This window comes from Uranotaenia lowii, chromosome 2, assembly GCF_029784155.1.
Source record: "Uranotaenia lowii strain MFRU-FL chromosome 2, ASM2978415v1, whole genome shotgun sequence".
NCBI classification, from domain to species: Eukaryota; Metazoa; Arthropoda; class Insecta; order Diptera; family Culicidae; genus Uranotaenia; species Uranotaenia lowii.
In genome coordinates, this window is record NC_073692.1 from 306023882 (window position 1) to 306048636 (window position 24755).

General features: G+C 40.1%; 2 protein-coding genes across 10 annotated transcripts in view; both read left to right on the forward strand.

The window, feature by feature from the left end:
• Positions 1 to 18207, forward strand: part of LOC129748454 (histone-lysine N-methyltransferase 2C-like) — a 65442-nt gene extending 47235 nt beyond the window's left edge. For 6 of the 9 annotated variants that reach the window (XM_055743092.1, XM_055743086.1, XM_055743094.1 and 3 more), the window contains 9 exons: positions 3184 to 5291; positions 5344 to 5462; positions 5526 to 5868; positions 6175 to 6384; positions 7192 to 7344; positions 7629 to 13956; positions 14023 to 15845; positions 15923 to 16642; positions 16755 to 18207. In XM_055743092.1, the coding sequence (XP_055599067.1) occupies positions 3184 to 5291; positions 5344 to 5462; positions 5526 to 5868; positions 6175 to 6384; positions 7192 to 7344; positions 7629 to 13956; positions 14023 to 15845; positions 15923 to 16642; positions 16755 to 17030 (12080 nt within the window). In that variant the 3' untranslated portion in view covers positions 17031 to 18207. The remainder of the gene's footprint in view (positions 1 to 3183; positions 5292 to 5343; positions 5463 to 5525; positions 5869 to 6174; positions 6385 to 7191; positions 7345 to 7628; positions 13957 to 14022; positions 15846 to 15922; positions 16643 to 16754) is intronic. The other 3 variants (XM_055743089.1, XM_055743090.1, XM_055743093.1) reach the window with 3 other exon arrangements.
• A 3555-nt stretch (positions 18208 to 21762) lies between these two features.
• On the forward strand, positions 21763 to 23778 carry LOC129748920 (uncharacterized). The gene is made up of 6 exons (XM_055743726.1): positions 21763 to 21879; positions 21939 to 22309; positions 22372 to 22617; positions 22678 to 23017; positions 23244 to 23518; positions 23583 to 23778. Exons 2-5 carry the CDS (start codon positions 22249 to 22251, stop codon positions 23263 to 23265), a joined length of 669 nt encoding a protein of 222 aa, XP_055599701.1. The 5' UTR covers positions 21763 to 21879; positions 21939 to 22248; the 3' UTR covers positions 23266 to 23518; positions 23583 to 23778.
• The last annotated feature ends 977 nt before the right edge of the window (positions 23779 to 24755 follow it).

Here is a 24755-nt window from a genome sequence, read left to right on the forward strand (position 1 = left end):
CCAGTACGAAACCGGGAATCGAACCCAGTACGCCTGGCATACTAAAACCAGACTTGCGCCAGCCTATCCGCTAGACAACATCGGCGCTGACAATGCGAGATCAATGTAAACAAGATTAAAAAGCGAAAGTTGATTCGCATCAAAGTCGAGCACTCGAGCTCACTACCTGGTGTATCAGTGAGTGAGATACTTACTGATACATGATCCAATTCGAAAAGCCACTCACCCATTCAAATTCAATCAATGCAGCCTTGCATCGGTTTATACTGCCTGCGTATTTTCTAGCATACCGGCAATCACATACATACAAACATGTAGACTATGTGCTTGAATGGCTATTATACTAAAAAAAAATAACAACAACAACAAAGCAAAATAAATCAGGCAGACAGCACTCGATTATCGATCAATCAGTAATCGAGTGAGTGAGTGAGTGAGTGAGTGAGTGAGTGAGTGAGTGAGTGAGCAAGAAAAGTGATTAAGTGAAACAAGAAACTGAAAATCGGGTACCTCCTCACTCAGTCGAAAATTCCAGCTGAAGGAGCCTCTCTTTCAAATCGTATTTCTTTGATTCTCGAAGCAGTGCTTTCGAACATAATCTTTGCCCCGTTGGGAGAGAAACCAACCGAAAATTTCGATTTTTCTCTCGCTGTTGAAAACGTTTCAGTGTCACTCATGAAAATTGAGTGATTTTCGGAACATTGATGAATGGTAAATGAAAAAAGAATCACCTCGACCAGGAATCGAACTCGAGTCTTCTGATTACCTCTCCGACACCTCACCAAATAGGCTAAATCGTCAGATGTTAACCCACTCGAGACGGATTGCACACCGTGTGTGCAATGACTTTCCGAGGCTATAAGACCGATTGCACACCGTGTGTGCAATGGAAGTTGTTTTAACTTTTTCATGATTTTGATGAAACTAGTGGACCAATTTTAATGGTTCTCGAACCAATAGAATCTGTAAAGCATACGTAAACATAATTTGACAATGGTTTCACTGTGAATGAAAATGTTTTCAAAATATCTGGGGATGAAAATGACATAAAATTAGGCAGCGCAGACAGATTATCGTTTCGTACAGAATATTGTCGATACAGACAATAAGGCATTTGCAGGCTATTTGTGATGTTGTTGTGGAAGTTTGCGTTGTTGATTGTTTAGGTTATGGTGTGGAGAGAATAACTGAAATTGATATGCATCTAGGACCTGGTATTTAGCGTTTGTGTGAATTCCGTATTGTAAAGTCTTATTTTTAAATTCTCAAGATTTAGAGTGTGCTATTGGGTTATTTAGCCCTTGGCGGGGAGTTTTAGTAGATTCTACTTTCACAAAGGCGTCATGAAATTTCTATCTTATAGTTGAAAATATTACTTACGGTAGCAAGTAGCTATCGAATGAACAAATAAAATTTAAATTATTGGTTATTTTTTACAATTTATTTAAAAAAAACCCGAATGGAATAAACTTTAGCTCTGTATGTGTTTGCTTATAATATCACCATCATTGAATTTAATTTTTCTTTCATGAAATTTATTTAAACGATCAATTAATGAATTTCTAGGAAATTCGAGTTTTATATTGTATTCAATTTTTTTAAATTTGAACGCTCCGTTCGATGTGCCTTCATGAAATGTTGGACAAATCACCCTTATTCCAAGGGGCTATTCAGAAAAATGTACGGAAGATTATGTGATGAACACTAAACTTTTCATTGCATATTTTTTATGAAAAGTTCTAAATTATTACAAGAATAAGTTAACCGGAGCTTAATAGTTAGCCTACTTAAATAGTTCTCGGATAGAAAAAAATCCACAGGAGAAAAAATTGGGTAGAAACCGACAAAGTTGAAACCATCGTCATAAATCACAAGAGTTAACAAATTTTTATTGGAAAAAGTTTTAAAAACACTTATTGTTGGTTCAAACCACATTACATAATATTCTTTGCATTATATTTTTTTCTTTTATAACCAAGCAAAAATTGAAACGAAGGTTGATCATATTTTAAATGGTGTATTTTCATTTTTCTGCCCATTGCACACCGTGTGTGCAATGCGGCTCCTCGAAATAATTTTATTTCGAGGAGCGGACTGCACACACGATGTGCAATGGACATTTTTCGTAAATTTACGATTAAATTTTGAAAATTTCATTGTATTCATGTTTTTCAGATAAAAATTGATCGAATCAAAGAATAAAAATTTTTGGCTCCTGGGGAACGCGTTCGAAAAAAGTCGCCGTCTCGAATGGGTTAACAAGTCAAGTTGTAGCTCTATAATTCAGTTGACTTCATCGACTTGAATTTGCTGCTAGATTCTGCGGCAGAAAATGCTCATCGTGCCCCGATCAATGGTGCTCTAAACGCCCTTAGTCAACAAGTTAAAGTAAAAAAGGCGTTTAAAATTTATTATGGTAAAAAGGTAAAAATAAAAGATGGTGAAAATTGGGGAATATGTGTACATCATGTTGGAGTGCATACTTTATAAATCAAGATGATTGAACGATCATAACAGCTTATTTTCCGGTGCTCAAAAATTATAATATTTTCGTTACTTGGGAACCCAGCTGGTTTTTTTAAATATTTCTGTGAAGATGATTAGGAGATTTCTGTTTTGCTGAAAAATAAACACTATAGGAACTACGAAACTGTTCCTCATGAAAATTTATTTGAGAAAATAGGTTCTTTCGTAGAAAAGAGGAGTGCTTACTATGCCCCGCCGGGTGCTCATTATGCCCTTATCTTCCCTATATGAACAACATTGGTTTTTGAACTCGGATTTTTATAGATGGCGCCAGAGAGGTTATGAAAATCTTGTGAATTCGTCATATTTTTCAAGGAGTTCGAAGTCTGTTAGACCATACTCTTTGCCTTCGAAGATTTTTAATAGCCGTCATAATTATTGATTATAATATTTATTTTAATGATATTGCGGCGAGATTAATTCTAAGGTAAAAATTTTAAGACTTTGTGAAATAATGGGACTTCCTTATCAAAAATGTCTTGCACGCTTGGTAGATTAGATGCGAATAAACAAAGCAGCAACCATTTTACATCTTCTACCAAGCGCACACTCATAATTTATTCAACATTCATCGCACCGCCATGCTATAACATTTTGAGAACCACTCAACTTGAGGAAAGCCTTCAATTTTTTTGTATTTTTTTTCTAATGTACTAGATCCTAACATGCAACTGCAAGTTACAACAGATGGTGCAGGGATGGGACCCATGGCATGTCCATCGCCGAATTCTAGGGCTCAGTTTGTCTCACCGGTCAACAAAAACCGTATGGTACCTATGGGTAAAAATCCTCCATCCAGTCCGGTGTCAAACTTCCCTCATCCCGGTATGGCCACTGGCCGTCCGATGCAGGTACAGATGATACAACAAAGATCCCTTCCAGACCCGAATCGATCTAATCAGAATCCATTTTCGCCACAATCGCAGCCCGCTCAATCGCCTCTTGAGATGATGCCCGAATCTCCGGCTAGTCAGTCGGGAATGGATCAGTTTGCTCGGCCACCTTCCGAAGGTTTACCGGATAGCTATATTCATCATTCACCCCAGACGCCACGATCTGTCGGTCACCAGAGCCCCATCCAGACGCCCAACCGGAGTCCCGCATATTCAGGACAACCGATGGCATCCCCTGCTGGGGCAATGCGGATAAATCTGGATACACCGTATGCCCAAGCACCCGGCACACCCAGGCCTCAGTTTTCGGGAAATCAGGTCCGACCTCCTACAGTTTATGCTCGTCCTGGAGAACTTTTTGGATCTGTACAGACTTCACCGTTTACCTCTCCTCGTTCTGATGGATTCAATCCTCCTGTTCAGGAAGGAAACCGGCAACTACGAGACCTTTTGCAGCGACAGCAACTGCCGGCACCGGGATCTAGCCCGGTTGGTATCCAAAATCAACAATCCAATCAGCAATCTCCTCAACCTATGCAACCACAGTCACCATTCATGGACGACGGCCAATCAGTGGTTCAGATGCAAGGAATTCCTCAACAGCCCCAGCAACAAAATCAATTGCCTCAAATGCAGATGGGTCCTACCGATAGTGGAACATTCCGACAACCACTGCCGCCCAACATGATGACAAGACCACGATTACAAATCCCTGGTGGCGCCATTCGAGGTCCCGGTGGACAAATAATTTCAGTACCGGGTCCTAACGGCAACCCAGTCATGGTGAAACAGCAAATTGTTCGTCCCGGTGGAGTAAACCAGATGATGATAAGTCAACAAAATCTTCTTCAACAGCAACAACTCATGCGTCAACGGATGCCAGTAGGCGTGATTCGACCTGATGGATCCTTCATAGGGCAAATGGGAGGACAGATTTTGCCACCTCAGCATACCATTTCCCAACAAAACATGATGAACTCTGAAACAGACCAACAGAACATTGCCTTGATAGCTCAACGTTTGGCCGGAGAAAGTGAAGCCCACGTGCCTGTTTCTTCGGCTGGACAGCAAAATGCGGTTGTGGGACAGGAAGGTGTCGCTCAGAACCCTAACGCTCCCTCACAGGGTGGTAGCGATCCGACATCGGAGATTCCCGACAGCATTTCCGCAGAGTTGGAGAAGCTCGAACAGGAAGATAATGCCGGAATTGGTGAAGTGGAAGGTGTTGGTGATATATTGGGTGGCCTTGGTGACGATGACGACGAGTTGTTGGATTCACTGACAGCCGATATGGGTGATGATTTCAACATTCTGGAATACGCCGATCCGGAACTGGATACCGACGACGGAGGTGAAAAAAGTAATATACTGGATGGTCTTGAGCTGGAGGAACCAGAAGGCGATAAGTCGGATGACAAAGCGAAGTCCGATAAAACAAGTGGTAATGAGAAATCGGACGAGCAGAAAGCTTTACCTTCAATTGTTCCCAGCCAGGCACAGACCTCCGTTATTAACACTCAAACGATGGCAACTCAACAGCAGCAGCAGCAGCAACAACAATTGCCAGGAATGGTGATGCAAGGTCCAAACGTGATGATGCATCAGCAGCAGTTGCAACCAAATCAACAAATGCAAGAAATGCAACAGCAACAACAACTACAAATGCCACAGCAGCAACAAATTCTAGGGCAGCAACAACCGGGTCAGTTGCAGCAGATGATTGATGGATCCCAACTTGTGACCCAGCAGCAGCAACAGCAACCACAACAACAATTGCAGCAGCAACTTATCGCAGGTCAAATGAAAACTATCCGACAGAATATACTGACCCCGGCTCATCTACAGCAAATTCAGCAACAAATGCAGCAACAGGTAAAGATATTTCGGTAAAAAAACTTCGATGTTTACATTTCGATTTTCACAGGTACAGCAAGCGGCAGCCATGGGAAAACCGATGGCAGTTGGAACCCAGCTGCTGTCGAAGGAAGGAGCTGTCGGGGTGGTCACTGCTAACAATACAGTCTCTGTTAGCGTTAGAACTAGGTATATTTTTGTTGTATTTTTCTCTATAAGAAAACAACATTAAATTATTATTTTTTTCAATAGTTTGTTGAACCAACAAAGGATGCAGCAGTTGAAGTTGGGTCATCCAGGTGGAATGATTCAACAGCAGAACATTATCGGAGGGCAGCAACAGGGTCGCATTGTACAACAGATTCAAGGCAACCGAATCGTCCAAACGGTTAACAATCCAAATCAGCCTGTACAGCAACAGCTTGGCCCTGGACAATCGGTTCTTCACCAACAACTACAACAACAACCGACCCAAGCGGGTGCAGTGGCAGGACAGGTTCCTGGACAACCACCGCCACCACCCTACCCGGAACCCCCGCCTCCTTATCCAGGTAGTCAACAGGGAGTTCTACAGAACCCGAACGTTGTGAATCAGGTTAGTAATAAAAGGAATTGTACTCCTTGATTGCAAGTTTATTGTTTTTGAATGATTGGTGTGATCTCTGTTTCAAATTCCAAATACATAAATTTCAAATCCGTTGTATATACAAACGGATTATTTTTCCAACTCTGCTAAATGAAACTTTAAATGTTTTGGTTTTTGCATGGTTGTACATACGATACTGAAAATTCAATGCAAAATATTGTAATCATCACATACCTAAACGTTTTTCTTGAATGATATTGTTGCTATATACCCTTGAACTAACCGCAAAACATAAATAAAACAAATCTTGCGAAGCATTACCAAATAAACTCCCCACCATCACTGCCGCCGCCACCAACACCGCAACCACTTCCCTCTCTCCCCCAACTGGGGTATTCCACTCAATATGGACATCATTCCGGGACCATATTTCATCAGCATCATGCTCGAGAGTTCGCATCTTCGGCCGAGAACTTTCCAACACCCAATGATGGTGGCTCAACCAGACGGTCATTGCTTCTGAAGGTGAGCTGCATTTAGAACCGAAAGGCAACAAAAAAAAAACACCCACTGGTCTTGTCCACCCGAGCTCAATAAGGCCTCTAGCACGGAACCGTAAACATATAGTGAACTAGTCAGCAGTCAGCAATGTATCGCAACTGAAAGCAACCCAACATGTAATTTAAAATATTAGAGATTTGCCATCTGCACAGTGTTCTGAAACATTGGTTAATCGACCATTATCTTAGACTTTCTTGCTTTATATTTTCTTATGTTGCATTTTATCTGAGCACATTCCGAAATTACAACCGTCAATAGCTGCAGGCATCCCAAGACAAGACTAGACATTTGACGATTGGTTCATTCATTGGTTCATTTTTTTTATTAGACCATTTAAAAACGTGTAAAAGGAGAGTTAGATTGAAAGTGTAACTAATACGAATGTAACTAAAGATTTTTGTTTTCTTTGTAATGAGTCTTTTAAAAATATGAATCAGCTACCTATCATTTCAGCAACACTTCAAAACACAATTTCTTTCTTCAACGTTAAACGAAAATTTTTCCCTTTTGCATTTGGGCTAGCTTCTATTTTAGTAAAACTAATAACACCCATAACTGCTTTAAGCACTGTGTCTTGCTATGCATCGCCAGGAATTAGTTTGCAATTTTAGAAGTAGTTTTGTGTGTGCGTTTGCATTGCGTGTGGCTCCCAGGTTGCTGGTGTAGCTAAGGTTCGTTGTAGTCTCCAGCACCAGAGCTCAGCAGAGGAACAAAAAAATACTCAAAGCATCTATCGAGCAATGAGCAAACGCCTTCCGATAATCATTACAGGAGCAAAGATTGCTGCTAGAGGACTTACTGGAGCAGGAAAAACGTGAACAGGCGGCTGGACAGCTAGGGGATGTCCCCGCTGGAACACCAGGATTATCTGGTTCCAACACCAATCTTCAACAGCAACAGGGTGGTGGGATGATGTGTGAACAGGTAAGCATGGCGCGCGTGCTGAGTGTGGTTTGTTTTTTCGCCGAAAAAGAACTGCAGAGACTTTAATTTTGTTAGACTGAAATCTATACTAAACATTTAATCATGTACTATGGTTTTATTATAGTTGTTCTCTCTTATTGTTGTATAGGATAAGCTAAACGGCTTTAACATGTAATAGGAAATAATATAATTTTATGCGTATTTTTTCATTATTTCCGTGCTACATTCAATTTCATAAAATGTAAAGATTTCTATTAAATATCTTTCAATTTTATTTCCTTCAGGACTTTGAGAATTTGCTAAACAACCAACAACAACAGCAGCAGGGAATCCGGGTCGTTCAGCAAAACATTGTACCGGGTCAAATGCCACCACAAATGCAAATTCAACAACAACAGCAACAGCTTCTACCACCTCAGCGACAGCAGCAACAACCTGGACAAATGCAATCACCAGTTGGTGGACAATACATCCTGCAGCAACAGCCTGTCAATCAACAATGGCGACCGCAGGCTCCAATTCCTCCTGGTGGAGCAGTTGCGAATCTGTTAAACCCATTGCACAAAGCTGCCGGCGTTCCCAGTCCTAGTACGAGTTCGGCGACAGTAACTGCTCAAACAGTGGAATCAACTCACAAACCGATTCCACTGTTTCAAGGCAGTTTGCAGCCCGCTCCTCCAGTGCCTCCGGAAAACATTACCAATGATCAGGAGAGACAAACTCAAATCAATTACGAAAATTGGATGAATCAACAAAACATAACACTGACAAATCAACTGAAGCATTACGAAACTGAAATAGGCAAACTTCGGAAGGTAAAAAAGCAACTGAATACTAAACAACGACAGTTGAAGAAAAATGGCGGGGAACTTACCGAGCCAGATATGAAAGAACTAACACAGGTCATTTCGGATCACGCTATAATTCAACGGCATTTAGATAATGCCCGAAAACAGCAGCGACAACATACGGTTCTCATACAGGAGTACAAAACAAAACAACAAGCAAAACTGCAAACTAATGCAGCAGCACTTCCTGGCAGCTCCCCTGCACAAATTGCCCCTCCATCACCATTGATGTCCCCATCCCCAAGTTCTCAGCCTAACATGATTCATCAGCCACCGGCACAATCACCACTGAACAATGTCATTATGCAGCCTAGCCAAAGTCCGCTGCACTCCCCTGGACCTTTAATGTCACAAAGTCCGGGTCCATCGAGTGTAAACTCTATCATGCAGAGTCCAGGACATCATACTAATTCGAACAGTGCGATGTCCCCTTTCAACACGATGCAACAGTCACCAAGAATCGGTACCCCACATTCGCAAGTGGCAGACGAAAATCCGTTCAGCCCAGGACCATCGCCTTCACCTTCGATTCCCGGAAGACTAACGTCTCCTGCTCCGCGCATGACGTCACCTCAACATCGCGTATCAGGTCAGCCACCAATGCCACCCGGCAGAATGGTCACCAGTCCTGGTGGGCAATACGTTCAGCAAAATATCATAGTACAAAACCAAATGATGGGACAGCAGCAGACACGCTTCGTCAGACCTCAAATCATTTCAAATGATCCCAACATTCGAATGCGTGTTGCAAATTCCATTCAACAACAGCAGCAACAGCAAATGATGCAACAAAATGCCAACATTCGTCAAATGCAGCCAGGCTACACCTCACCTCTCGGAAGTCCTCAACCTAATATGTCGCCGGGAACGCCACAGCAACAACAGCAACAGCAGCAACAAAACATGCAAATGATGCAGCAGCAACGGGTTCAGCAAATGCAACAACAGAGACAACAGATTCTGATGCAACAGCAACAGCAACAGCAAATGAATCAAATGCAACAACAGCAAATAATGCAGCAGCAACAACAACAAATGAATCCACAGCAACAACAACAAATGAATTCCCAACAACTACAACAAATGCAACAATCAATGCAGCAACAGCAACAGCAACAACTATCGCAGATGCAAGCTCAACAACAACAGCATCAACAACAGCATCAACAACAGCATCAGCAGCAGCAACAGCAACAACACATACAGCATCAGCTAAATCAGATGCAACAACAAAATCAGCAACAAATGAACTACGCTAAACAAAGCCCTGTCCATCAGCAACCTCCGTCACCTCTTCTTAATCAAGTTGGGGGACCGACAACTCCCACTTCCTCTTCTATGCCTCCCAGTCCGATGTTATACTACCAACAACAGCAACAACAGCCGCAGCAACAGATAATACAAAGACCTCCGAGCACCGGTGGAACAGCACAGCAGCAATTTCTACAACAGCAGCAAAGTCCAGTAATGGAAGGTAACGTTCCAAATGCCGGAAGTAGTGGGAGTGGTGGTGGCGGTGGCCTCAACAATCCGTCCAATCCAATTCCTTTCCCTCCGGGATTCGATGTGTACCGGTCTATAAAGCTAGGTCTACGCGGTGGTGCCCCAATGTGGAATAATTCACGCGGTGGCAAAGTACCCAACCCGGCGGCAATAGCCCATATGCAACAACAGCAAAAGCAAGCAGCTGCTGCCGCAATGGCAAACAAAGCAACCGTGAACAATTCCGGACAAATAACTACAACAATGCTATCGGGTAGCAGCGGCTCACAGCAGCCGATTATTCGTAATCGAATTATTGTACAGAAGGCCACAGGTATGCCGGATGTATTGATTGAAGGTGGATTCGAGGAAGATGGTGAAAAACGATTAGTTGGAACCGAGATTTCTCTGAATTCCATTGCACGGACAGCTACGGAAGGGGACGATATGATGGAAAGTTATAGCCATTCCGGATTTGAGATGGGAGCTACTGCTCTGGGTAACCAAATTGTTAGTGGTGAATACAATCTGTTCACGGGTGATGTTGTTGATAGCGTCGGCAAGGAAGCTGAAAAAAGTACCATCAAAACGATTATACGCAAAGAAGGCGAACATTCTACAATAATTGGGAATGAAAACATAAAGTTGGTTCAAAATAATGAAAGGAACATTGCAACTACCGAAGATTTCGAAGCGATGATCGATAGTAGACCTAAAGATTTCGACGGGAAACCGGATGAAGAATTAAAAGAAACGGATGAAGCTGGCAAAAGTGGCATGAAGACACCAACCAAAGATTCAACGGTTATGCCTGCAGGTTTACAGCAAAGTCCCAAACCGATTACTTACCCGGGGAGAATTGCAATACAGCAAACATTGTTACAGAATCGACCTCCAATTGTCACAACTGTTTCAGCGGCTCATAAAAAGCTGGTTAAAGATGCTACTGAAACTACTGCCAAGTTATCAATAGGGAATACTACTATATCCGTTCCAATACTGAAAAGCTTTCCCTTGAATGCAACTCCACCTAAAACGCCGACTGAAGGTCCCCCGAACCCGCAGAAATCCAATATGCCACCCCAAACTAAAAAAATCATCAATACAAACGCGATATCTCTGGCAAATATTTCAAAAAGTACTTCCGGAGGGACGGTGATAACCATGGCTGGACAAAAAATCAACACCACAAGCATTGTTACCTTGTCATCACTCAATCTAACCCAATCGCCAACGTTCATTACGAAAACGATAACCAAGGCAGGGCCAAATGCGCATCACGGTACTCAGCCACATAATTCCGGTCATCTACCACAGCAGTTGAAAATTCAACAAATTTCTCAAGCACCATCCCAGCAGCAAGCTCCCAATCAAATGGAGAGTATGACAATGAAACCTAAGCCAAAGGCTCCTTCACCGGGTCTCGGTTATGCAAAGTTATCGTCTCTCACGGTCACCCAGGATACTTCATTACCGACGAAAATTTTCGAAGACGATTCTATCTCACCGGATAGCTCTATCGGCCAAGAAGATACCGAACAGCTAAGTGCCGTAGAGTCCACCTTAGACGATACAACACGGGCTGACCCCTCTGGTGCGAACGAAAACGAGAATCTCGGAATTGTGGTAGCCCACGAAAGTTCTAACGACTCTCATTCGGGAGAACTTAAAAAACAAGGAGTTATCCCGGTTCACGTGATTTCTAAATCGAGAGAAAATTCCAAAAGTCCAATTCTTGGACCTGCCGGACAAAGGATATCTGCAATGCCTCAACTCTCACCGCTCTCTCAGCCAAACGAACTTACCATGAACGCTATGAACGTGTCCCAGCAGGTTCGTTCTATTATGTCGTCGATCAATGCCAGTACTGCCTCATCTGTCAGTCAAATGAAAGCTGAAGGAAGTGGAACTGTCATAACAACGACTCCAGCTAGCGCCTCTGGTACTATTTCCACAATCACTTTTGATACGGTTATTCCGAAAGGAGACAACATGAGCAAACCGGAAACAATAGCCAGCATTCTCAAAACCGTTTCGGGCAAAACGATTCTTCCCGCAGCGGCCGTAGCTAATGCTTCTAATGCGAACAAGTCAGAACAATCAAGTAGCTCAATGACCACTACCATCTCTTCAATGCCTGGAACAAAACTGTTGAATCAACAGCTTCAAATTGGTCGAATATCACCTGCTGTTTCTTCCGGAGGCAACAATATTCTGGTAGTAAAACAAGTTAGAGCACCATTACAGAAACAAATCAGTCAAACTCAAGCGCAAAAACAACTGGTAGTTCTGGCTCAACAACAGCAACAAATAAGAATGCAACAGCAGCAGCAACAACATCAGCAGCAGCAACAGCAGCAGCAACAACAACAACAACTACTACAACAACAGCAGCAACAACAATTTCAAATGCATCAACAACAACAACAGCAGCATCAACAACAACAACAGCAGCAGCATCAACAACAGCAACAACATTCAACTGGTAGTGTAATCATTCAGGGACAAACTCGTATCCAACCCGCCGATGTTTCAAAAAGTACAGTTGACAGTAGCAGTACAAGTAGCATTGCGAGTATTTTGAGCAGTACACTGCAGCAACCTCAAACGAGAATCATAAACTATGGGGAAATTCCTGGCCAGTCGACCAGCTTGGTTGTGACTACACGACCAGGAGTTATTTCCACGGCTAGTATGCAATCCGTTAGCTCGGCACCTACATCCGTTACACCCTCGACAAGCATTCTTAGCGCAACGTTGTCGCAACCTTTGAAAACAAATACACCGACCATTACAACGCTATTACAACATCAACTGCAGGGAGCCTCATTTCGTCGATCAAAATCAACGGACGAAGTTCCAATAGGTATGTCACGCGATGCTTCCGGTCAACCAATTAGCAAACGATTAAGTTTGGAGGCTTCCAACATGGTGAAAAGTGAACCAGTTGATAATACCGATGAAAATAACGTTTCATCAACTTCGTCCGTTAGTTCTACTACCGGTCAGGGAAGTGGTTGCAAATTTTCTGTAATGTCTACACCGTCTAATGCTAAACCCGAATCGGATAGCCAGAACGTACTTCTGAAACAATTATTACAAAATACTGGTTCGAGTTCTACGCCTTCGCCAACTCCTCCACCGATTCCCAGACCGGTTCCTAGCTTGATCACAAATCAACGTGCACCGAGTTTAGGGGTTGTAAGTTCTCTAGAAGCACAGTTGGCACGGCCAGTCATACCACCTTCTGCAAATCCACAGGCCATCCAGATCATCAGCACACAATCTGTAACGGTACCAACGTCCAGTGTGATGGTCACTTCCGAACCTCCAAAAATGACCGCTACCAAGATTGTTTCGCGGGAGACATCGTTTGTTTCGAAACCAACATCCGTATCGATATCCGCTAGCCACCCAACACCAAACCTCGTAGCTAATATGCTAGCCGCTAGCATGAAAAAAGAAGAAATGATGCAAGCTGCTGCGGCATCGGCTGCAGCCGCAGCCTCCACTGCTAGTCAACCTATCACCATCCAGAGCATGGTTAAAACCGAATCCGGACAAATGACAGTAACACAAATTACTCAACCGGCTCCAACCCAACCAATCCAAGTGGCACCAGTACAAACGCCTCCAGTGCAATCCGAATCAGCGAACATGGTAACGGTCGTAAAGCGGGAGCCAACTCCCGTACACATGCAAGGACCGGTGTTCAAACTTCCGGAACATTCCCCACAACCGTCTCCGCAAATGCCGAAAACCAGCACTCCAGTCGATATCAAAAAGGAAAATCTAGATGAACAATCCTCTGGACCTTCGCCTATGCTAGTTTCACCTGCACAAACGCCTGTTCCGACAGAACCTATTAAGCAAGAACCTAATCTTCTTAAAGAAGAACCTATCGGTGGGAATGAAACAGCAACGTTGCCCCCGGATCCGGCTACAATGGCCAAGACGGCTGCTGAAATTGCGCATGAGCTGAAGAAGAAAAAACGCCGTGAGTACCAAAAAAACCGCCGACAGCAGCAGATTCTCTCCAACAAGGAACAGCAGCATCAGGCCAAGAAGAAACCACGAAAGTCTGCGAAACTCGAGGAAGATTACGATACCTACATCGATAACTTAATGCTTCAATTGCGGCAACTTCCGCCTATGCAGATCCTGGAACCGATGTTACCGAGAAACTACGGCGTTTGTCAGCTATTCGGAACCGGCGACCTTAGCAAATTTACCACTACAGCTGATTACACTATTGCACGGGGAGATTTGAGCGGCGCTTACGGTATGTCGCAATATATCCATGTTTCAATTACTTTCTTACTTAATTTTGTAATTTTTTCAATTGCAGGCAACGCACAAATACCAAATGTAGCCGATTTCTATAACACGAAACCTTTTGGAATCAAAGAACCTCCTCCGGAACCTGTGCCAGTGTCCACGCAGCGCGAATTCTACGATCAAGAGTTCCCACCGATCAAATTCGAAACAGAAGAGCGCATTCGGTACGAGTTTTCGAAAGATCGCGATTTGGATTCGCCCGATACTATCATAAGTACCTCCAGTCCGGAGTGTGTCCGATGGGAATCGCCGATACACTTCCCCGGCCTTCGGGTCATCAAAGAGGAGAGTTCCGAGGACGAACAGATGATGGTATACAAAAGAATGTCCCCGGTGGTTCCGATTGTTGCTCCAGTACCGATTCGGTTGAAAAAAGGCATCACATTATCGACAGATCGAAGTCTTGCTCTGGTTGATAACAACAAAGAAAATGAAGGCATTTGTTCGGAACTGTTGGGTGTTAAATCACGATTTGGACCTCCAACTCCGCTTAAAGACTCTAGTAATGTTACGGTTACGCTTACCTTGACTTCTTCGGCTGCTGAAGACATCATCGGAGTGTTACGCGATTTGGCTAACATCCTAGAGATTCCACCACCAATGACGTATCAGATAGTGGAACGAACAACTACCCCAACTAGTCAGAAATTAGGATTGTACAGGACCAAGGGACGCGATGGCAAGGAAGGTGCTCCGATTGACATCCAAACCATACTGAATGGAGCAGCTAAATTTTGTCGTCACTGCGATGTTGTTATTCTGAATACACTCATTACAGCCAAACCATCGGAATTCCCACTGTTGAGTAATGAAATTGAGCAGGAGCTTGAGTCGGAAGAGCTCTACTTTTGTAGCAAGGTTTGCTACCGGCAGTTCCAATGGCGTCCAACCAACATCTTGGAGGACAAGCTATTAGGTGGGGATTCTAAAACGAGGGACACTTTGCTGTCCAAGTATGACTTCGATTTGGAGGACAGTCTAAGTGGAAGCAACACGGATATCGTGAAACAGGAGTTGAACGACGATGCCGACGTTAGCATGACAAGCATACGGTCTTCTGACAGTCGTGAGTCGAATTCAAATGATCGGAAGAAAAAAATGGACGAACCAGAGAAGGAAACTGGCCCACCTAACAAACAGCTGAAGGGTTTGAAATACAAGGTATTTGGACCGAATTGCTTCGCTAGTAGTCGGTTCAAAAAGCCCACTGAAAAAGAAATTACGGAAACGTTATTCCGCATGAACATCACCGTAACACCAACACCAAAGATGCCCGATGATTCTCGAAGATGTATCTTCTGCCATACGATCGGTGACGGAGTAGCAGATGGTCCGTCCCGACTGTTGAACTATGATGTCGACAAATGGGTGCACCTTAATTGTGCTCTCTGGTCTGATGGAGTCTATGAAACCGTAAATGGAGCTCTGATGAATCTGGAAAACGTGCTACAGTCCAGTCTCAGCTCCGTCTGTACATTCTGTAACAACATGGGAGCAACTGTAAAGTGTTTCAAGACCCGATGCGCCAACGTTTATCACTTGAGTTGCGCTATGAAGGACAACTGCGTGTTCTACAAGAACAAAAGCACTATGTGTCAATCGCATGCGTCAAAAACGGAGAAGGATTCCGAACTGACTACCCTAAGCGTTCAACGGAGAGTGTACGTGGATCGCGACGAAAGCCGCCAAGTCGCCTCCGTGATGCACCATTCCGAATCTAGCAATTTGCTGCGAGTAGGCAGTTTGATCTTCCTTAGCGTTGGACAACTGTTGCCGCATCAGCTTCAAAGCTTCCACACTCCGAACTACATCTACCCTATCGGATACAAAATAGTAAGTTTATAAGCTTTTAACTAAACCTTTTTTTAAAGTCGAGAATAATAAATAATTTAATTTCATTAATTTACTAGATGCGCTTCTATTGGTCCATGCGAAGGCCAAATAAACGGTGTCGTTACGTGTGTTCGATAGCTGACGTTGGTGGTCGGCCGGAGTTCCGAGTACTGATCCAAGAACCAGGTGAAGAGGACGTGGAATTACGCGATAGCTCACCGAAAAGCGTATGGCAACGAATTCTCGACCCGATGGTAAACTTGCGCCGGGAAAATAAAATCGTGCAGCTGTTCCCGAAATACATTACCGGAGAGGACCTCTTTGGTTTGACTGAGCCTGCTGTAGTTCGCATCCTTGAAAGTCTACCGGGGATTGAAACGCTAACGGATTATAGGTTCAAATATGGTCGCAACCCTCTTTTGGAACTACCTTTGGCAATCAATCCATCAGGAGCAGCGCGAACTGAGCCAAAACTGAAGCAATCGTTAGTGTGGAAAAAACCACACACCCAGAGAACGGGTTCGGTGAGCCAGAGACCAACGTTTGTCCCCACCAGTTCACCAGCAGGGGAAGTTGCGTGTCCGTATAGCAAACAATTCGTTCACTCGAAGAGTTCGCAGTATAAGAAAATGAAACTGGAATGGCGGAACAACGTATTCTTGGCACGATCGAAAATTCAGGGTCTTGGTTTGTACGCTGCACGGGATCTCGAGAAGCACACGATGGTGATAGAATATATCGGAGAGGTCATCAGGACCGAGGTTTCGGAACTGAGGGAAAAACAGTACGAAGCAAGGGTAAGTATAATTTTGAATTTGAGTTTGATTTTGCAATATTCAAACCTAAAACTTTTCTTATCACTATGGTTAATGGTTATTTCATTCTCTTATTTTTTATCTACCCTTTTAGAATCGTGGCATCTACATGTTCAGGCTCGACGAGGAACGGGTTGTGGACGCTACACTATCCGGTGGCTTGGCACGATACATCAATCACTCGTGCAATCCGAACTGTGTCACGGAAACGGTTGAAGTAGAGCGGGATCTACGAATCATAATCTTCGCCAAACGACGCATCAACCGAGGAGAGGAGTTATCGTACGATTACAAGTTCGATATTGAGGACGATGCGCACAAGATATCGTGCATGTGCGGCGCTCCAAATTGTAAAAAGTGGATGAACTAATCTAATGTGGACAGAGACCAATGTGGGCGAAATGTAATTGTATTATTTGTTATATTTTAAATCATGCTGTATATTTAACAGGAACATCATTCGATTATGTAACAGATTTATTTAGTTGTAAAGTGTTAAAAATTATTTTCTAGATTTATTAGGGTTAGAAGAATACTGTTCAAAGTCAGTTTTTCAACGGTAAGAAAATATTATGACAGGCATAAAAGTATATTGCAAACATAGAAAAGCGAACTAGTCTTAAGTTGAAAGTCGGTAGAAAGCAGGACATAATCGTGTGTATATGAGAATTAGGCAGAAAAGCTGTTTTATGAGCTTAAGTAAGTAGATATTATTTGTAGTAGAACATAGGTTAACATATTATGTTCAGTTTTGTTCATTCTCCTTGTACTGTAGAAGAGACTGCATTAGTAGAATATTTAGGATCTTATCTTGCCAGGAACACGCTTTAGCTTCAAGCACTAAAACAGAAATAAAAACATGTCAGTAGCGGTCCGGCAAAAGAATAAAATCATCAAGAACCCATCCAAATGCTTAATTCGAAGGATTGGATTTCAAAAATCAATCATGTTTTACTAGAGCAAATGCTTCACGAAAAGAGGCACCAAACGGATAGAATATTTCGAATCCATTAAATGATGAGTCAACGTAATAATATCGTGTACGCGAAGAGAACCAACAACGGATCAAATCTGGTTTATCGAGGTTACATCAACACATAGAGAATGCTATTTTAATTGCATACTTAGTAGGTATATATTAGATACATACACAGATACACACAAGTACTTGAAACAATAAGCAAAACACAGTAAAACGGGACATTAATTCACGTGAAATTACGGATGCGAATATATCTATATATTTTCGGAAAATACTTTGCAATATATATATTTTGTATACATACTACAATTCTGGAACATAGATGATTATTGACGGTTCGCCAGGAGGCGGAATCTCGATCTACGAGAGGTGTTACATGTTAAGATGTAATAACTATTGATTGTTATCTTGAAGGGAAGTATAAAGTAGGGAACCGTGCGTGGGGTTGGAGAATCTGACCTATTTTAGTAGATATGCAAAAATAAATCACTGCTAGTAGGATTCTAGAATACCTGTAAAATATATGCTTAGGGGCAAATATAGAATACAAGAATAATAAATAAAACATTGTTTTTTGTGTTATCTCCGAATAAATATCACCTCTCTTGAATTTCCAAAATACATACGCAATAAATAAATTTCAAGCTCTTATTCACCCACCGTTGTTCTATTGATAATTACCTATTGCTATCAAAACAATTTATTTTTCTTCATACATTTCAGCGAAGTTTTTTTTTATTTACGAGTTTATCAAAGGCTTTTTATTTTTACAAAGTTAATATGTGCCAAGTGTTAGTATTCATTTCACTAGATTGGTATGGAAGGGGCCGTAATAGTCGCGGCGATTCAACTGTTAGAAATCTTAAACAACCTTAAACAAGGGAAAATGAAGGGGTGTATAAACTGAAAAGTGTTGCAATGCATTTGTAAACCTCAGTATTTCCGTGCGTAAATTGTGCGCAATTTTCAGTATCACACAACATTGCGTGAAAATCCTATACACCCTTCATTCGAACAAGTTATCCAAACTTGCGTGCAAAGTTTAGTGATACACGATCAAAATTCCTGTTTCATTCTTGTAGAGAAACATTCAGGCGTTTAAAGGTGCATGCAGGGTTGTCAGATGGTTTTATAAAAAATCTGTATCGGCTTCATGAAAAAATCTGTATTTATCTGTATTTGAACTCAAACCACCAAAAACTTCTTTTATTGTTTTCTATGTTGGCATATTGCTTAAAATGCAATTTGAAAATCAGTTTTAATGGTTTTAAAGTATTCAATATTCAAAAATTGATTTATTTATTGATTTATTTCATTAATTGAGCTTAATCTAGAGTGATAAAATGTTAATTGTAAGTTTTTTGGCTAGATATGAAAATTATTACGAAAGGCTAATAAACTCACTCCAGATGAAAAAATACAATTTTGTTGGCCGCAACCTAACAACCTTAGGACAAATTTTTAATGTTTATCATATTTGAGCAGCTTATTGTTGAGCATCCTTTCAATTTAATACATACAACTATTAAACTATTTTTGTAATTGTCTAAATCGGAAAGCGAAATGCGTGAGACTTAGCTCAATGATTTTAAGTTAGAATTCTAAATAATAAATGTTTACTATGAATGTTATCCAGAATTCAGAATTTCATTTCTGTTTATTGAATTTTCTCAAACTTATTTATAAAATCGTAAAATTCTAATCCCTGAGAAAAAAAACGTAAAATTCTAAAATGTATATTTAAGTACACAAATTAAATTCAAGTTATGAATGAAAGTTAATAACACAATTATTATTGAAAAATTTGAATCTAATTCAATAACCTAGTTTTTTTATTCTAGTATAATATAGTTAAACCCTGATCTGGATATAAAATGTTATCGGTAATAAAAACGAAACTTGAATTTCGAATACACATTACACAAGGGGAAGTCATTTTTGGTTCCAATGTTTTAATACTTAATTGTTTTTGAAAGATTTTGGGTTCCTAATTTCAAATCAATCAGATTTCAAATAGAAAATTTATTATTTTCTTTTTATACCCAATTATAAACCCACATGAATACGTACAACAGATTTTTAACTTTTCTGTTATCTTTCATTTCATTAATCATTCATATATCTTGCTTAGATTTTTTAGTTTCAGAAACACAACTTATTAAAAAATTAAATAAAATCTATTCCTGACATCATTAAAAAAAAGTCTTTCTAAATTTGATATTGAAGATTTTAACTTATTCCTCAACCTTGCCGAAGTCTGTAAAACGTTTTAACTCATTCCTCAAGAAATATGGAACATTGTATTTTGTTCATTAAATTTAGGTCAAAATTTCCAGTTTTTGTTGCATTGGAATAAAATGACGAAACGCACACTTTCATCACTTTTTCCTCCGAAGACAAAATTACTCGCTGTCCTCGGGAAAGTCGATGACTGAATTGAAACTTTTTTTTTATATCTTTGTCATGTAGTTTTGCCAGTGTTTAAATTTATTGAATGCATTTTTTACCCTATTTTAGTAAATAAGAGCTTATATTGGAGCTTATTCTGCGACCCGTGTGACGTGATTCACGTAATGTCATATCGGTTAAATAGGATCTCTAGCCTCGAAATTTTCGTTCATATGAGCTGTTATTGGTCTTCAGAACTCATCGATACACACATTAATTTTCTTTAGCATTTTCTGGAGTCAGGACAAAGAAGTGAAATTTCGTGAGTCACGTAACTCGATCCGCAGAATAAGCCCCATTGCTTGAAATTTTCTGCCATTTGTTATCGATAAAAATTTCAAATCTAATTTTCAAATCCTTACCACATTTTTAGGACTTTCTACGAAAAATTTCATCTTATCAACATCACGCCTAATGTTACACTTTAAAAACTAACTCAAATACTATAAATACCTATACTTTTTTTACATTTTCCTGCAGTATAAAACTCGACACATTAAGATAAAAATTTAAAACGTAATATAAACTTCAGTGATTGCCGAGATGTAACACGTTTAATTTCAAGTTCTGTTAATAAAATTTTATTAATGAGTCAGTGCATGGACCATAAAGACAAATCTTTTTTGTTATCATAATGAAATATCGAAATTAAATTTCAAAAATGTTTTCCTGTATTTACGAACTAAATCTTGTTTCAATAAGTGGGCTGGCTTAAATAAAATTTAACTGCATATCGTATGAGAAATGAATTTCTTTTAAAATTTTAAAGTGTTCTCCTACTTTCATCTTCAGTTAAAAAGTTTTGAATTAAAACACCATCAAGGGAATCTAATTGAATCTGAAATTAGGATTTTGTACATGATTCTCAATCTATATTCTTTTTAAAACTCTCTTAAAGTGATAATCTTAAATAGCACCCTACTTTATAGATATCAATCTTAAGGAGAATAGATTTTATACTTATTTTTTAATCGAAATCTGTGTACTCTGTTTGGGGGGCTATCATTCGCCGTTAAAAAAAATTAAGTTATGCTGTTCAGAAAAAGAAACTATTGAAGCTCCTACTAACCTAGAATAAATGATAGGTACATGGTTATAGTCATCACAAAATCTTACTTGTAGAAGTTAAAGGTCTGGATAAATTATTTGTGCTGTTGTAAGCGCGGTATACTGAAGTTGAAAAGATAATGGTTTAAACAGATTTAACTTAGTTAGTCCATGGAAACCGGTTCATCAACAATTGATTTTGATTTTTTTCTCTAAAAAAATCTGTATAAATCTGTATCAATATTTAAAAATCTGTATAAAAATCTGTATCTGTATCTTATCTGTATTGACGATGAAAAATCTGTATAATACAGAAAAATCTGTATATATGACACCGCTGGGTGCATGCACTGAACCAAATCTGGAAATAAAATCTACTGGGTCATTCCAATAATTTTTAAAGTAAATCGCTCAGATACAAAGTAATGATTTATTCTTTAGAAGTTATTGGAAAACTCAATAAATTCTGCAAGTATATTTTATTGATGAGAAATATACTAAAAAGTATAGGAAAATCTAATGAATACCATGAGCCTAATAATCCTAATCAAATGTATTAGAAAATCCATTAATTTTCAAATGTTTATTTTTATATAAAATTGATATTTTGCATTTCTAATGAACTTACTAACAAATCGCACCGACTCGATTTGATTTGTGAATTTGGTAAGAAAAATCGAAGAATAGTCAAAAAAACTGAAAACTGTACGCACCGAGGCCGAAAACATCGCTAGCGATAAAGGTAAGTTGAAAAACTGTTTTGTTTAGTGATAATTTTAATTTTTTCTGCCCCCCGTACAGCTCCCAGTAGATGCGAAAAAAAAACTCCACCATCCGACCGGACAAACTACCGGAACAGTTCCAGCGCCGAACGAGGTGAAAACTGGGCAGAAACAACCATACATTCACATCATCAACAGCAGGAGCAGTACTTTGGCAAAAAAAACATCACTAGTGCAGTGCCTCAATCATGATTCCGACCACACAACCAGTCACAACATCCCGACCGAATGCTGGAGGAAGAGACCAACACCACAGCAGCAGCCACCAGGAGTCAGTTTTTTTTCACCCACGGTGGAAGCGCACCATTTGGCCAGATAAACTACAATGAATGGCCATAACAGTATCGCAAAATAAGCGTATCAAGGCCGACAACAACGCGAGAGGTGATGGTAAATGAAAAAAGTGTTTTGTTTAACGAAAATTTGATTTTTTTTTTCAACCCTCCGTACAGCTCGACAAAATACAAAAGATGCAAGGCAAGGACAAACGCCATTACCCCGCCGGGCAAATATCGGAGAAGTTCCAGCGCCAAATATGGTTAACAATGGGTCGCGTGGAAGCGGCGTTGGTCCCCCCACATCAACAGCAGCAGCAGTGGACTCTGGCGTAAGAAAACATCCAACAGCCGTCACTGATCGTATCACCAACACCACCCCCAGCCCGAGCACCGAGGCTGACAATAACTTACCCGGTGAAGGTAAGTATAAAACGGTTTTATTCAGCGAAAATTTGCATCTTTTTTGTACCCTCCATACAGCCCCGTACAAACACAAGAGCATTTCCGGCGCCAAACAAGGTGAACACTGGGCCGGAACAATCAGCACCACTTCATCAACAGCAGCAGAAGTAAACACTACTCTGACGGAAGAAATATCGTCCACGATTGCGACCAAGTCACCAGTCGCTTCCGTTCAGCAGAAGCACCACCAAATCCAACACCATATATTCACCGGAAGCTTTCCTCTCATCCCTACCCGCGTATCGCTGGAAGAGCCTAACTACAAGTACTTGATTTTTCTTCTCCCATGGCAATCGTCCCCATGGCCCGGTCAAGATCCGTTTGTCGGAGGTCAGAAACGGAAGAATCCATTTTTCAGGTGAGTGAACGAAGGGTCAAATTAAAGTAAAGTTTTAATTTGAACATTTTTTTCAATTCGGTGATTTACCTACTTAAAAAATAAAAACTAGAAAACAGAAGTAAAATTCTGTTAAACTTTGATTTTAATTCAATTAAGGAAAATATTATTATTTGACCAAATTGACAACTAATCATTTTTCTGCCAATAGTGATTTTGACAACTGAAATAAACTTTTTTTTTACAGAAATTACGATCCTGCTCAGTAAGACCACTTCCAAAGAAGTGATGGCCATTGATTCTACAATTGCGAACGAACTTTTTGAGCCAAGTTCAACTACCACCGAAGCCCAGTATAAATTTTACCATCGAAAGAAAGTTTGACGTCTTAATTCCGTTTCATCGGAATCAAGAATTCGTCGGCTAGTCTAACGTTTCCCTTGGTGCGAGATTCTATCAAAGTACATTAAACTACAATACAAAGATTCTACAAAAGGAACTTGACGGATACGCAAATTTGAGGTAAAGATATGTTTCCATAATATTTTTATTTAAAAAAATTTAAAATTTGTTTTATTTTTTACAGGTAGAGTAAACTGGACTGATGATGATTGAGATTTTAGTCCAATTTTGCGATCCTGGTCTTATGCTAAAGTCGGTGGAATATCTGAGGATGGCATCGTCAACAACGTTGGATAAAATAGGAGAGGAAACTTGGAATGAATTTTGAGCACTTAAGTGGTCAATAAAATATTATTATTCTTCAAGCCCAGATGTTTCATTTTTCATCACAAATCAATTTAAAATCGAAAAAACAATTAAATACATTCATTATATTGTCTAGAATAATCTTTTTCGTCAAATTACGATTAAATTACTTTCACTGGAAATTCCTATAAAATTTATCGTAACGCTAAACTATATGCGCAAAATTTTGCGCTCACTTATAAAAAGTATTGGATTTTCTAGTAGTGCAAAAATACTAAAATTCCTAATACTGTTTATAGCCCGATTTTGCTCAGTGTGCGTCTTATAAGGGAGAGGTGGGCTAAATGCGCATACTAAGGAGAATGTTCATTTTCTTCCATATTCCAATAGATAGGAGTTTTTAAACTAAATGCACATTAGCGGACATCTGTTTTATATATGTTAGAGCAACTTGTCTGTTAAAATATCTAACAGTTTTTGATTTTCCAGTTTCCAAACCGGTGAGTAAAATGCGAATATTTTAGTTTTAAGCTGTATTTCAGTTTCACTTGCAATATTTTCGAAAAATTTAACTAAAGATGGTAGAAACTGACGTTAAGGCTGATATTTTGACGAAATTTTAGAAATTGTTAGTTTTACGGCATAAAACACAGATAGGGATGCCAAATTGCCATATTTCATGGTAATACTTTGTTAATATCATATTTTAATCAGATCTTCTATTTTCACTGTGAGATTGAAGTTGAAACCCCGCTTGACTGGTGACTTAATGATATCTGAAAACTCAGAGTGATTTTGTTCAAAGTATGACCGTCTTTTATTTATTTATTTATTTTTCTCAAGGGATTTTAAGCTTCAGTGGCTTATTCATCCCGAAAAAAAATGACCGTCTTTTAGAAAAATGCACCAATAACTGATAATAAACAGCGTTATATGAGCACTACTGACTGCTACTATTCACAACTCAATTCTCAGTTCTGCAAACTACATTTCAAATCCTATTTTTCAAATCAGAGACATCAACTGGCAATTATCTCTTCTGATATTCCCA

What these genes read in the sequence shown, in the direction of transcription:
- LOC129748920 (XM_055743726.1), top strand. Translation starts at nt 22,249, where the DNA reads ATGGCCATAACAGTATCGCAAAATAAGCGTATCAAGGCCGACAACAAC. An exon ending in CAACAACGCGAGAGGTGATG is followed by an intron (nt 22,310 to 22,371) that starts GTAAATGAAAAA and finishes CCCTCCGTACAG; the next exon opens with CTCGACAAAATACAAAAGAT. An exon ending in CAATAACTTACCCGGTGAAG is followed by an intron (nt 22,618 to 22,677) that starts GTAAGTATAAAA and finishes CCCTCCATACAG; the next exon opens with CCCCGTACAAACACAAGAGC.